The following is a 12,587-nucleotide window of genomic DNA, read 5'->3' as shown; positions in this document are numbered from 1 at the left end:
GGAGTCCTGGCCTTCTAGCTGAGCCTTTTGTATCACAGAAGTCTGGAAGGCCATACTTCCCCAGCTCTAGTGAGATTAAACAAATCCTTCCTGTGAAATGGCCGAATGGCAATGTCTTCAAGTCCCATGAATTCATGATGGGCATATAGAAAATAATAATAAGTAATAACAATAAATAATAATAAACAGAAAGCAATCACTAAATCCGAGAAAAGCAAAAAAATAAATAAATAAGAAAGAAAATTTGATCATTACCACGCTCCATGTCTGGATAATTGTTCTAATGTAACTCCCTGTGGTAGACAGGATTTTGTCCCCCATGCCCTTTGCTCTCTGCTGTTGTGCCTGTGAATACTTTATGATATATGGCAAAAGGGGCTTTGCAGATGTAATTATAGTTATGGGCCCTAAAATAGGAAGATTATCCTGGATTACCAGGTGGGCCCACTTTAATCGCTTGAGCTCTTAAAAGCAGAGAAATTTCTCCAGCTAGGGTCAGCCAGAGAAATGCTTCAGAGGAAGTCAGATAGATTCAAAGCATGCTAAGGGTGTCTGGTTGGCCTTGAAGATGGAGCGGGCCAAGTGGCCTCTAAAAGATGAAAATCACCCAGCCAGAGGCCAGCGGGAAACAGGGACCTCAGTCCTTCCATTGGGACTGAATTCTTTCAATAACCTGAGTGAGCCTGGAAGTGGATTCTCTCCCAGAACCTCCAGGTAAGAGCCCAGGTCAGCCAACACCTTGATTTTGGCTTTTGGAACCTGGAGCAGACAAACCAACAGAGCCTGCTGGGCTTCTGACTTCCAGAACTGTGAGATAATAAATATGTGTTGTTTTAAGCTGCTAAGTTTGTGCTAATTTGTTACAGCAGCAATAGAAAACTAATACACCCCCTACTATTAATTCAGCTGAAAAATGATATGTAACTACATTAGGAGGTGGAGGGGTGATTCTGTTTGGTAAGGGAAGAGGGTTAAACTAAAGCTACATTCTCGTGTTGCATGACAGGAAGTCGAAAGATTATATTTAAGCCTTAAAAAATAGCAGTATGGACATCTGTAGAAATACGGCAGTAAATATTCAAAGAAACAGCTAAAAGTGTTCTAAATGATTGCTTCTGGAGAGCCGGAAATGGGACTGGGGAGGCGTGTGAGTGGCTGGCAAACTTTCCATTTTAAGCCTTGGAGAGAACTATATGACTTTCAAACACATGTTCCTATGTCCCCGCAGTAAAAACAAAGAACAAGTCACACCACCACCAGTGTAAGATGCGCCTGCCTCTCTGAGAGCCAGAGCCGCTGGGGTGGGGGCTGCCCCTGCCTGCCCTGGGGTATGGCAGCCCCTCCTGTCTAATCATCAGGGTGGAGGAGAGCAACAGCAAGCTTCTGGAATCAGAGAAGAAGCTGCAGGAGGAGCGGCAACGCAGCGTGGTGCTGGAGCAGCATCTGGAGAAGATGCGCCTGGAGCCTGGGAGGACGTCAGTCAGTCAGAGAGCAGCCCCCAGGAGCAAAACAGGTAGGGGCTGGACCAGGGGCCCCAGTGGCAGGGGGGTGGCCTTGCTGCTACTGGAGGAGCCTGTCAGCGGCACCACTTCAGTCCCTTCGAGAAGAAGGTGGGAAGCAGAGGCCTACATCAGGGTGGAGCTCTGCCTGCCCATGCTGCTGGGGGTCCTCTTTCCTGGGCCTCCTAGTCAGAACCAGGAGCCCCAAAGGGCTTGCACGTGGCCCTGACCCAGACACCTGAACCCTTATATGAGGTGGCAGTGCCTCTGCTAAATAGCCTCAGTTACCACCCCCACCCCAACCCTTAACCCTCTGTCCCGAGCTGACTTTGTTTAGAGTTGGTCCTGGGGTAAAGTTGGCCTGCTGAGGAGGCCAGGATGGCAGTGGCTGACCAGGAGAAGAATCCCTCTCTGCTTCCGACAGCAGTTGAGCAGGGATGAAGTGGCTTCTCTGTAGTCTTGGGGACCGGGCTTCTCTGTCTTGTGTTCCACCGTGCTCAACATGTGGCCGCCACGGTCTAAGATGGCTGCTTTAGCTTCCCCACCAGCAGCAGGAAAGGTAGGAGGGGAGGTGACAACCTGTTCCTCACCTTTTAAGGGCATGATCCTAAGGTTGCTCTGTCACTTCTGCCTTCATCTCCTGAGCAGATCCTAGTCACATGACCACACCTAGCTGCAGACGGAGATCTTGCTGTCCTAAACTAAAAGATCTATTCTCTAACACAGTGATTCTTTTTTTAAAAAAGATTTTATTTATTTATTTGAGTGAGGGAGAGCACAAGAGCAGGGTGAGGGACAGAGGGGGAGGGAGAAGCAGACTCCCCGCTGAGCCAGAAGCCCGATATGGGGCTCAATGTGGGACTCGATCCCGGGACTCCGGGATCATGACCTGAGCTGAAGGCAGACACTTAACCGAATGAGCCACCCAGGCATCCCCTAACACAGAGATTCTTCAGGTGTGGTCCCTGGACCAGCAGCATCAGCATCTTGTGTGGCTGGGGCCAGCTGGGGGCATGGGATGCCAGAGCCAGAAGCGAAGGAAGGAAGAATCTTTAGTATGGAGGGGCTAGGACCTGCCTCCCTCTGACGTCCCCATCCCAACCCCCTACAGGCTCTGGAGTGGAGGTGTTCCCCCTACTGCCCTGCCTCTCAACATCCCAGTATATCCCCCACCCTCTCCCCTAGTGAGGACACTCAGACCTTTGTCCCCAGCCCAGATGAGATCAGAACATTTCAAAAGGATGTGCCTGGAATGAGGCACAAAGCAGGAGTTGTGCCCTTTTCTCTTCTCCCACCAGCAGGGCCCAGACCTCAAGGGCCCTTCCAGTTGCTGCTGAGAATCCAGGCTGAGGAAGGTCCCTATAACTTAGCCCTGCTGGGCCCTCAAGAATAGGTTCCCTAAGAATGTGGTGTCTCTAGGCCTTGGGCTTATGACCTGAGTAACCCAACCAGGGGGTGCTCGGCCACGGCGGGAAAAACCATTTTGGTTCCGCCTAGACAGCAAAGAGCAGCGGCCTGAGAAAAAGTGTGTCCATGTGGCCTTTGCCACCTGCTGGCCTATGACGTGGGCAGAGCACCACTGCTTCAGGGAGTGGAGCACCCCCATCTGTAGAATGAGGAGACCTGAGTCTGGAATTTGGTCCCTCCACGGCAGTTCCACTCCAGTGGGGAAGATGGGTAATTACCAAAAAACCAGTAAAAGACATGCTAAGTCAGATGGAGGCAGGTGCTGGGGCTCGCTGCCGAGGAGGGGATAGGAGGTGCTGAGAGAGCAGCTGGTTTCCAGGAGGCCAGGGAAGAGCCCCCTGAGGAGTTGACATCTGCACAGGGACAGTGGGAGGGGCAGGGAGTGAGGCATACCGATACTCGAGGGAGGAGCAAGTGCAAAGGCACTGCGGTGAGAGCTTGGTGGGAGGCTTGAAGGAACAGCAAGGAATAGCAAGTGAGGCTGGCCCATGGTGAGGGGAGGGGAGTATGAGGCAAGGTCAGAGCAGTGACAGAATACTAAGGAGGTGGTCCGATCACACAGAGCCTTGAGGTAAAAATGTGAATTCACCCAGGCCTCAGAGAGCTCTAGAGGCAAGAACTATTATCCTCATTTTACAGATGAGAAAACCAGCTCAGAGAGGTTGATGGTTTACCTGAGGCCACACAGCAGGGGGTGAAAGCCAAGTCTACTGATGCCAGGTGATTTTTCCCTGGGCCACACCATTCCCGAGAACCACGCCCCCTCTGAGGGCCTTTTCAGCACAGGTTTTCTGACGCTGGATTGCGCCCAAATTCCCACCAGTTGCCTTTGATTTCTTTTTCTGAGTATTCTGTGGCCTCTGGCCCTGGCCCCCCTGGACTCCCTGTATGTATGTAGGGAGCTGCTGGTCAGGGTAGGCTTTGGAGGCAAGGGGGACTCAGTGGTATGAGGGCATCAGAGGCGGTTCTGATCTAGACTCATTGTGAATTGCGAAGATGGAGACAGTAAAGAGGGGAACCACCTTGGTACAAAGCAAGCACAATCAGGGCTGTAGCAGAGACTGAAGTGTGAGTCCAGGGGAATGCAGAGCCGGCATCCGGGAGGGAGGCAGCCCTTGTCCTGCATCTTAAAAAAAAAAAATTTTTTTTTTGATTGAAGTATAGTTGACACACAGTGTTAGTTTCCGGGGTACAACATAGTGGTTTGACAACTTGGTATGCTATGCCTTGTCTTCCATCTTGAAGGAAGTATAATGTTTCAGCAAGCGGAAAAGCAGGAACTAGGCAGTGGGGTGGAGAGGGGAGAAGGAGAGCACTGACACGGGGCCATGGCCTCATCACAGAAAGTGGCTGCTACCGCCCCACAGGTCTGCCCACTTCCAGCACCAGGCACAACCCGAACAGCAGTGAAAGGAAGGACCCATCCTTCACCCAGCTCTCCAATGTGCCCATGGAATCACAGATGGAGGAGCTGACCACCAGGTGCTCTCCTGCCCCATCTTCCGGAGGGTGGCATTGTCCGCGCGGAGGTACTCTGATGGGCAGAAGCATCTTGTCCCTCCCAGTTTGACTTCTGTTTGCTCAGAGGGCTGCCTGCTGGGTCCTGGGGTCTAGGCCTGCAATTCAGCAGCTTGGCGCCAGAGGGCAGAGAGACCCAGCCGCATCTCCGATGGCCTCCGAGTTCCGAGAGTTGGACTAAGCCTGGGTTGCTGAAGCCACTTTTCTCACTCAGTTAAACTTTCAGAGTCAAAGGCAGTGATGTTCAAGGAAGGATGGAGGGACCCCTATAGATTAGTACTTATCCTTGAGGCAGCCAACATTTGGGGGTGCTACTGGGTGCCAGGCCCAGGGCTGTGGGTGGGCCCAGAGAGGAATCCCACATGGTATTCCCCCAGGGTCCGTGGGAGGAGGGGATGGGTCAGAGAGAACCCCGAGCCTCAAGAGCAGCCTCGCTGGCAGCCCCGTTCCCAGCACCCCTGTACACACGCATGCTCGCGTGGGCCGCACTGAGCCCTTTCTTCATGTGGCCCAGGCTGGCCATCCAGGTGGAGGAAAACGAGATGCTGAAGGCTGCCCTGGGCAGTGCCCTGCGTGGAAAGGAGGAGGATTTCCGAATGTACCACGAGACCCTGGGCCAGGTGAAAGGGGTCTTTCTGCAGGCCCTGCGGCAGCAGAAGGCAGACACTACTAGGATGGTGGCCCGGTGTCAGCCTGGTGGGACGGGGCAGCCTTAGGCCCAGAGAGGACTGCTCCTGCTCCCAGAAGCCAACCTGGGCAACCAGCTCAGCCCCTTCTCCCGGAAGAGGTTCCCCAAGGGTGAGCAGAGCCAACACCTCAGACCAGGAGGGCAAAGGAGAAGCCTTGGCGGAGCCCTGGAGGCAACCCTGGACAGGCCGGGCAATGGCAGGGGAGGAGGCCCGGCGACCTGCTCAGCACCAGCGAGAGCTCTGGGACGATAAGCCGGCTGTGGACAGACAGATGCAGCCCCTGGGTCAGGTGCTCTCGCCCCACTTGGCCTCGGGCCTAGCTGGGAGGCCCTGCAGGCCCACAGGCCTCCATCGGCCCAGGATGAGCCTCCCGCAGCCCCACCCACCTGCCTCATCAGGGCATTACCCCCACCTTCCCCCAGCTCCCCCCTCCATGGCTCCCTCTGTGGCCACCCCCCAACTTTCGCAGACTTGGGGGCATGTGCTCCCAGCCACTTTGTCAAGCCCTCTCTTCAGGGCTTTTCCTTAGCCGCAGACCCTCGGACTTATAATAATATTATTTTCACGACCGCCACAGGTCCCAGTGAGTGAGCATCTACCATGGAAACCTGACCCCGCCTAGTCCTCTAGTAACCCAGGGATTTGGCACCCTCTTTTGCAGATGAAGAAACTGAGGCTTATGGAAAGAAGCTGGGCTAACATTTAACCCTGGGCCGCCTGACTACAAAAGCAGGGTCCTCTCAGTTGAGCGATTCGCCAGGGTGGGGGTGCCCACCCCCAACCAGCTGCTCCGGGAGTCCCTTCCATTTGCTTCCACAAGGCTGCAGCTAGTGGGTGCCTGTTTGGGGTGGGGGGCTGGGCAGGAGGTTTGGGCAGGAGGGTCTGAGGCAGTGAGTCCGGGCCAAGGCGTGGTGCTCCTCCCTCACGGCCGCAGAGGGATGAGCCCCCCACGTCCCTCTGTAACTGTCACAGCGTCACCCCCGCCTCCCCGCACTCACAGCTCTGGGAAAGGGGGGCCCTAAGGAAAGTCACCCACAGCTACACATACCAACCAGACCCCCCAGGCCCCCACAAAGCCACAGGTGCACAGAAATACTTAGACTCGGGAGCACGCAGCTGTACGGGGCATACACGCACCCCCAGACAGGGCCGGCTGCGCACTCACAGGCCCTCCACACGGGCATGTGCTCACACTCCCACCCACGCAGACCGGTCACTAGCAGAGTGACTCGCAGGTGCGGGCGCGCGTGCCGTGCGGAGACCTTCTGGAGGGAAGCCACCTGGGGCTCCTGGGACCTGTCTGCTCGGGCCCTGCCTCAGGGGTGGGGGCTGTGGAGGTACTCTGCGCTGGCCCCCCGCAGCCAGGACGCCCCTGACCCTGCCTGGAGTGACACACGTCTAGAGGTCCCTTGGTGAGGTGTAGTGAAGGCCATCAGGACGAAGCAGCGATGCTGAGAGGGTCCTAAGGGTCCCGGGAAGGTAAGAGTTTTTCTCTGATTCCTTGTGAAAGGAGCTGGCCAGAGGGACTGAGAGGCCCCGTGCTGGGAGGGGACAGCGTGTGACGGTGAGGAGTGGGCCCCACGCAGAGTCGTGGCACCAGACCGAGTAGTCCGTACCTTCCCCTGTAGGCGTGGGGGAGCCCCACAGGGGATCTGAGTGTGGGCGGGGACAGGCTCCAGCCCTCATGGAGTCCCTGGGAGGGATAAGCAGGCAGAGGACCAGCTATCCTTCCTCAGGGATGGGCAGAGAGGCAGGGATCTCCTCAGGGAAGTGCAGGGTGGCATAACCCACACCCTAACCACTCGAGGGTGGTTTGGCTGCCTTCCTGGCTCAGGGCTGTGTCTGAGAAAGGAAAGGGCCTCAAGTCACAAGGTCTGAATAGGTGGGGGTGCCAGGGGCACATCTCTTTCCCCATTCATCAGCTGTGTGGCCTTGGGCGAGTTGCTTAACCTCCCTGAGCCTCCATGTCCTCATCTGTAACATGGGGACAAGAATAGAAACCTCCTTCAGGGGCGGCTGTTATATGTGTCAGAGAATAGCTCAAAGACATTTAGCTCATTATGAGGTTGCCTTTTACTTCTGTACAAGGGGCATGTATCAATAGATTGGTTTCATTCCACAAAGATAAAACAGGATTTACACGAGAGAGAGTGGGAAGTCAGGCATAGTAAATCTTGTTTGCTCATTTGGGGGTCAGCTGATTAACTGGCATCTTGCAGAGGTCAACTGGGCGCTCAATCCTTGCTTAGGCCAACTGTGGGCATAAAGACAACTGTCTCAACTTACAGATTCTACGAGCAGCCTTGAGAGCTTTGCTGTGGAGCTGTGTGCCAGGGGTCCCTGTCACGTCTGCGAGCACCTGCCATCAGCGCCCCAGCTTAGTGAGACCAAGGCTGCTCCATCCCCCATCAGCATCCCTCTGCGGGAGTCACTGTGTGAAAAAGTATCAAGTGCTAGAGCAGCGCTGGCCCACAGGAAGCACTCAATAAATGTTAGCCCTCAGCATTAGCCCTGTTAGCTCAGCGAGCACCTTGTGGAGCAGCCCCCCGGCCCCAGGCACGACGGGGTCGGGTGCGTTCTAGGAAGGCCCCTGCCAGCTGGCAGACAGACTTACAGGCCACCATCCGCTCAGCCGGCCAGCCGTCGGGCAGGGAATGTCACCGGCATTCCAGGCTCTTTGGGCCTGTGAGGGGCCCGGACGTGAATCTGACTTGCTCTTTTCAGGGAGCTCCTGGTCAGGTCAGAGAGGCCTGGGCAGTAGGGCCATGATGGAGCAGGAGGGTATGGGATGCAGAGACAGAATGCAGCCCCTCCGAGCCTCTCAGCTTCTGTGCTGAGGCTTCCAGGCTCATCGCCCAGATCTGGATGGGAGGGAGCTGTTCATATTTCCCTGAGGGGTGGGGGGTGGCTGGTGGAGCCGGGGAGCAGAACTTTTTAAGGAAGGAAGGGGTTGTCAAAGGGGCCAAGGACTGAGGCCCTGAGGATCTAATGCAAGTGGGCCAGGCGGGGAGGGGGGCAGCCTGGTCTGTCCAGCTTAGTGCCCGTGGCCCCTCCCGAGCAGCACCACCTGTCCCTGGGACCCTGAGGAGGAACTCCCCAGCCCTCAGGCAGGTGGGCGGCCGGTGGGCTGGACTTGCCTTTCACAGATGAGAACACTGAGGTCCCTGCCCAGAGCCAAAGTGGTAGGAGGAGGACAGAGGTCCTTGGAGAGCGGAGGGGCAAGGACAAGTTAAAAGGCTGGGCCGGGGAGAGGCCTCACGTGAGGGCTCTCCCTGGCTGCACGCCCGGCAGGTGCCGCAGGCCTGGGTGCTCAGGTTCCCGCCCTGACAGGTGAGACCTGACAGAGCTGTGGGTGTGGCTTGGACACCATCCCCACGAAGGCCTCTCTGGCACCACCGCTGAGCTGGACAAGGTCACAGCCTGGTTCAGGCTGATTCGAGCCCCAAATACGTTCCGTTGCCACGGGGCCCCTCCCTGCTTTCAGGAGCTCAGGGCAGGATGGCCTGCAGCGGGGGTCCTCCTCTGAGCCCCCATATGCAGTGGCCTCGCCTCTCCCTCTCCACTGCCAGTGAGCCCACGGCCACCCCAGCCCCTCTCCACAGGCACTGCCTACAGCCCCTGAGCCTTGCATATACCCACGAACACAGTACACACATCACATATATACACACACGTGCACACACAGTGCATGCAGCAATGCACATACACAACAAGCACATGCCATAAACAACATACAACGCAAAACACACACCCTACATACAGCTGACACAAAACACAGTTACAGACACACGGGATACTATGTGTTTTTACTTTGAGCAACAACACACCAAGAAATGAGAAATGATGCTGAGACTTGAGAGAATTGACCCCCTGCCCATAGCATCTCTCCCAGTAGCCCTGGCGGCCTTCGGGAAGCTGACCCCAGGCCCTTGTGCTGGTCTAAGCTCCATCAGCTTCCTGCTCTTGTTTTGTGGGCTGGTCATGCCAGGCACCCTCCCTTGCCACCACCCTCATACAGGGTGGAGCTGGCTTTGGACTGTCCAGCGCCAGGTCCAGGAGGCCTCCCTAGCCCTCTATCGAGCCTGCCATCCCCAAATGCCGGGCTCCCTGCAGACCCTGCTGCGTGGGGTCACCTGGTGCACAGCTCCTGCTGTGTGAGCCTTGCCTCTCTGGGCTTCTGGAGCGAGGCATCTGTGGCTCTCTTTCTGGGCAATTCAGTGAGCCACGCCCTTCATGGAGTGAGTCATGGAATCCCCCCAAAAGCCCAATAAGGTCAGAGCAGGCCCATTTGCAAATGAGGATCTGAGGCTCCGAGAAGCGGATCCACCCCCCATCTGCTTCTCTGAGCCATTCTCTTTGAGCCTCATGGGGGCACCAACTCAGTGGCCGGCCCAGGCTGGTCTCAGCCCGCACCCAGGGTGGATTGGATGTGTGGGGTTCTTGCCCCTGCAGGGTGATCAGCTCCAGAAGCTTACGGGGCTGACCTCCTGTGCGTCAGTATCCTTTTCTATCAACTGGGGAAAATGGTAACACCTTCCCTAGGGGCTGTGGTGACATTAAAGAGTCCATGTAAAGCCTTAGAACTGTGCCCGGCTACTGTGATTAGCTTACTACCCTTCTAACAACCATTGACTCTACCTTAGGACTCTGCTCAGGTGTACCCTCACCCCCACCCCTGTCCAGGAAGCCCTCCCTAACCCCTGCAGTCTGGCTCAGGCATCCATCCCTGACGCTGGCCAACTCTGGTGCCCACGATCCCAACGGCAGCCCTCACCCAGCCCCTATAGTGTGCAGTGATCTTCGTGTACACTTCTCGGGGCCGGGCACCAGTGATGAAGGTCTCCGTGTCGTTCTGTGTGGCATGTATGCTGGGGTCTCCTTGCTTCTTCCTCTGGGCCAATGTGTCTGCTTGGGAGGCAGCTCATTGCCTAAGGGCATCGTGGGAGGGTAGGAGACTCTCCCTCCCCTTCTCAGACCTTGGTCAGGCTCTGGATGTTCCCCTGCTAGAGGATGGGGGAGGGACACAGGGCACAGCCCCTTCCTTCCCCATCCTCCGCTGAGCCCGTGGCTGGAGTCAAGGGATCAGCAGGAGCTCCAGGACCTGTCCTGTGACTTGTTACAGTCACACAGCTCCTTCAACCCCCCCAGACTCCGGATCCTGCTCACTGCATATGCATGAACTGGCCCCGACAGAGATGGCAGCTCCCCTAGACGCTGAGGTCCTCCTCCTAAAGGGAGTTCCTGTCCTCTTGGCAGGTTCTTTAGGATACCCTTCCCCACTGGGAAGGCTGGGCTGAGGCCTTGGCTGCCCCTTGCACGAGTGAGGGCCATGTCCCCTGCCCCCAGAGGGCTCCCGGTTGGTTAGGGACACTCAAGAGATGCCAGCCACTTCAGGAGCCTAGTTAAGCCTTGCCCAGTGACCCTGCTGGCACTCCTCCACCTGGGCAACTGCCTATGGGACAGGGCTGGGGTATGGGACCCCCTCTGCCACATGTCAATCCTACTAGTCAAGCCAGTCCTCCCCCAGGCACTAATGCCTGGCCAGCTATAGGCCTCTTGGCATAATGAAATGAACCCAGGCAGGGGACTAGATGGATCTGCCCTGGGACAGCCTTTAGGAGTTCACATGTAAAGGTGCGGGCTAGAGTATGGAGCTGAGCATGAAGTGTGCATGTGTGTGCATGCAGTGGTGGCAGGGCTCACAGGAGGTCAGTGAGGGCTGCCTGGAAGGCTTCCTGGAAGAGGGGAGTCCTGGCCAGCAGTGAGAGGGAGGCACAGGCTCTACAGACCAGGAGAGGCAAGCTGAAGTGAGGCCCAGGTGGTCCCTGTTGGAGCCTAGCCACCCCTTCCCCAACCCCTGCCCCCCCTCCCCCACGGTCCTCCCTGCAGCTCCCTGTGGCCAGCAGCTCTGCAGCACTCGGCTCCGCTCCACTCTGCTCAGCTCCGCTCCGCTCTAGGAAGGCCACCTCCTCCCTGCCCTCCTCCACCCTCCTCCTGCTGTCACCACTCACCGCTCATAGCCTTGAGGGGGTGGGGACCCCAGGGCTGGACACACCCCACTGTGGCTCCAGAGCCTAGCTGGTCGGACGGACGCACAGTTGGACGCAGGAACCCGGAGCCCCGAGGTGGGCAGTGTGCCAGGGTCCCTCACAGCCTCCTCAAGGTCAGTGCCAGCAGGGGATTCAGCCACTCTGGGGTCCTTGAGACCTACGGAGCCCACCCCAAGACCCTCATCCCAGACTTCAGGCCCTAAAGCAGTCTTTACCTCAGGTGTACCTGACGCAGGCAGGACCAGGGGGCAGGGGGCACCGCTGTATCCAATGGGGGCCCAGGTCCGGGGGTCTATTGGAAGAGGTCCCAGGCCAGGGGCCAGCCCCGGACCTGCTCACGGAGGCCTCACTGGGGACACCCAGCACCGGCCATGGGGAGCTAAAATTGGAAAGTGGCAAGTGGGAGGCAGCTGACAAAGCTATTTTGTGGGCTCTTCACCGTGCTCCGGTTTCAAACTCCTGCTCCATTAACCCGATCCTCCAGGCCTCCCTCCCCCAACCTGGCCGATGAGGAGGAGCCTCAGCCCTCAGGCCAACAGTGCAGAGGTCAGTCTGGGAAGCCCCCTGGTATGGGCAGGGGCAGCAATGCTCTTAACCGAGATTCCAGAGGGCTCACTGGGAACACACAATCCTGTCCCAGGCTCACTGTGTGACCTTGAGAGATCCCTGCCCCTCTCTGGGCCATGACCCCTCTGTCTATGTAGTGGGGAGAATGCTGACTGTGGGGGCCCGGGAGAGCTGGTTGCATTGCTGGTAAAGGAGATTTGGGGGAGAATCAGGGGTGGGAGACAGGGCCATGCCAGCCACCTCTTGGCCCAGCCCAGCCCAAGAAAGTGCCTAGCATGTTCCTCCCTTTAATTTGGCCCTGGGTCTGTTAACTGTGGCACCCTTGGGAAAGCCCAAGGCCAGGCTGGAGCATAGGAGGGGGTGGCCCAGCAGGACTCCTGGGGATGAACTAGGCCCTGGAAGAGGGGGGTGGCTAGGCTAACCCTGAGCCTGATACCGGTCAGCACCTTGGACAGAGGCCAGCACCATCCCTGGGGCTGTCTGGCCCTGCCTGGCCCCACACCCACTACCCCAGGGCACCTCTTCAAATAGCTCTGCCTCTAGCCAGCATCTAGGGCCTGAATACACAAGCACTGAGAGAGTGGGCGGTGTGGCCACGGACACAAGGCAGGGACCAGGGAAGTGGCAGGCTGGGGCTCAGGGGCTGGTTGGGGCAATGGGAATCAGTGAGAGGCTGGAGGCTGAATGAGAGGTAAGGAAGCTTAATGCTGGGGACAGGGGAGGCCAGGAGATCTCAGAGAAGTAAAGGCAGCTCTGGAGGGGTGTGGGAATCCGAGAAAAGGGTACTGGGGGGGGGC

At 57.3% G+C, this 12,587-nt stretch overlaps 1 protein-coding gene across 1 annotated transcript in view; it reads left to right on the top strand.

Moving 5' to 3' along the window:
- The window catches only part of CCDC13 (coiled-coil domain containing 13), a 53,026-nt gene extending 46,246 nt beyond the window's left edge, over positions 1 to 6,780 (top strand). The window contains exons 13-15 of the mRNA XM_081824695.1: positions 1,359 to 1,513; positions 4,334 to 4,448; positions 4,999 to 6,780. Coding sequence (XP_081680821.1) covers positions 1,359 to 1,513; positions 4,334 to 4,448; positions 4,999 to 5,200 — 472 coding nt within the window. The 3' untranslated portion in view covers positions 5,201 to 6,780. The remainder of the gene's footprint in view (positions 1 to 1,358; positions 1,514 to 4,333; positions 4,449 to 4,998) is intronic.
- Positions 6,781 to 12,587: the final 5,807 nt, after the last annotated feature.

The sequence above is a fragment of the Leptonychotes weddellii genome, chromosome 1 (genome assembly GCF_054177405.1).
Source record: "Leptonychotes weddellii isolate Sample4059 chromosome 1, ASM5417740v2, whole genome shotgun sequence".
In the NCBI taxonomy this organism is placed as follows: domain Eukaryota; kingdom Metazoa; phylum Chordata; class Mammalia; order Carnivora; family Phocidae; genus Leptonychotes; species Leptonychotes weddellii.
The sequence above is the reverse complement of the archived record's forward strand: the minus strand, read 5'-3'. Positions and strand labels throughout refer to the sequence as shown.